This window comes from Palaemon carinicauda, unplaced genomic scaffold (assembly GCF_036898095.1).
Source record: "Palaemon carinicauda isolate YSFRI2023 unplaced genomic scaffold, ASM3689809v2 scaffold374, whole genome shotgun sequence".
NCBI lineage: Eukaryota > Metazoa > Arthropoda > Malacostraca > Decapoda > Palaemonidae > Palaemon > Palaemon carinicauda.
This window is the reverse complement of record NW_027171420.1, coordinates 160,001-161,706: the sequence shown is the minus strand read 5'-3', so window position 1 is coordinate 161,706 and position 1,706 is coordinate 160,001. Positions and strand designations below refer to the sequence as shown.

Here is a 1,706-nt window from a genome sequence, read left to right as displayed (position 1 = left end):
CACGTAAGTAAACAAAGGTTGAAAGAGCTTTTGAAATTGTGCTGTGTCTGAGTTCTCATTTTTGAAGTTGTTTACTGTTGCTTACTTTACTCATTTGTTTATGTTGAATATTCCTTTCTTTCAGCACCATGTCAGATCATTACTGAACTACAAACGGCGTTTGGTCGCGACGATTCACTTACGTTCTTCAATATCTCCAATGTCAATTATATTCGTGAAGACAAAAGGTTAGTTATGAATAACAAATGAAGACGTGAATTTTGTTTTCGGTAACTTTTTAGAGAAAAAAAAATACACTAAAAACATTTTGCGACATTTTATTACAATGTAAGCATTGTCATTTTTTGTAAGATGAAGCTGATTTTGTTTCTTTCAGTTACACCTTCGACTTCTTTAACCTGATAATTAAAAACTTTCCCGAAGTTTTCTGCAAGTCCATCAATGTTTTTGAGCAAGAAGAAGTGGTAAGGAAGCATTATAAAATCTTCGTACTTTGTTACCTAATTATGTGTTATTCTGAAAACAACTAAACAAAACAATTAATTGTTTGTGGCTCATTTGATTTTGTATATCGTTTCTTTAATAAGAAGAAATCATTCATTTGTCTTCTTCCTAATTCTCATCTACTTCTAATTAATTTATACCACACAAATTCTCTGTCTCTACGAATAATTCCTGATCTTTATAGGCAATACTGATCCTAGCAGGAAACAATTTGGAATTCATTACCACGCAGGCCATAATAGGTATTAATCAACATGATTTTGCATATCGACAAATAACCGACTTTAGGTGAGTATTTTCAAAACTGACTTTACCCGTATATTACCTGTCCTTCCTGTAGCATTGTTGTACAAAAATTCTTGTCGAATTTGAACTTTAAGAGATGAGACATTAGTCAATTGCCTTTAAAAATTTTTTTTTTTTTTTTTTTTTTACTGTCAGTTCGCTTCTGAGATTCTATACTCTGGAGTTGTGGTTCGTAATTGACAGTTACAGTCAGTCGAATCCCTTCAAACTCTGCATCACCAGAGATTCTCTCCAAATGACCTTCAATGCTAGAAGAATCGAGGTAAGTGCTCCCTTTTCTCTTCCTTAATTAAGTCACTTATATGGTCAACTCTTATTATTCAGTTCAGTCATCATTTGTGTGCTTATAAGAACGATATACAATGGAGAAAATATTAATCTAACAAAAAAAAAAGAAAATATGAATGATTGGACAGTATCGTGAAATTAGTGTTATGAAGATTTCCCCCATGTCTATTTGTATCTTTCCTCTTAGAACACCGTTGGAGTCAGTCTACCAGTGGCTCAGGAGCTGAATGATCATCCAAAAGCAGTGGTGGAGGCTATAAATCTTCACCTTCCTCGCTTCGCCGGCGACCTGACCACAAGGCTCAACAGTATACTTTGCAAACCCAATCCTATCACAACGGCTGCGACTCCTAACCCTACACCTGCGAGGACAACTTAGTCAAGGTTACCTGTACCTTCACCCCAACACCAACCCCCTATTTCAAGGGCTCCTGTACCTTCACCCCAACACCAACCCCCTATTTCAAGGGCTCCTGTACCTTCACCCCAACACCAACCCGCTATTTCAAGGGCTCCTGTACCTTCACCCCAACACCAACCCCCTATTTCAAGGGCTCCTGTACCTTCACCCCAACACCAACCCCCTATTTCAAGGGCTCCTGTCATTG

At 37.2% G+C, this 1,706-nt stretch overlaps 1 protein-coding gene across 1 annotated transcript in view; it reads left to right on the top strand.

Annotated features, from left to right (window-relative positions):
• Positions 1 to 124: 124 nt before the first annotated feature.
• The window catches only part of LOC137636735 (uncharacterized), a gene marked incomplete at its 5' end in the record, with an annotated part of 1,794 nt that continues 212 nt past the window's right edge, over positions 125 to 1,706 (top strand). Inside the window, 5 exons of the mRNA XM_068369121.1 lie at positions 125 to 227; positions 377 to 464; positions 689 to 792; positions 946 to 1,072; positions 1,286 to 1,706. The exon at positions 1,286 to 1,706 is cut by the window's right edge and continues 212 nt beyond it. Of these exons, the coding sequence (XP_068225222.1) occupies positions 125 to 227; positions 377 to 464; positions 689 to 792; positions 946 to 1,072; positions 1,286 to 1,477 (614 nt within the window). The remainder of the gene's footprint in view (positions 228 to 376; positions 465 to 688; positions 793 to 945; positions 1,073 to 1,285) is intronic.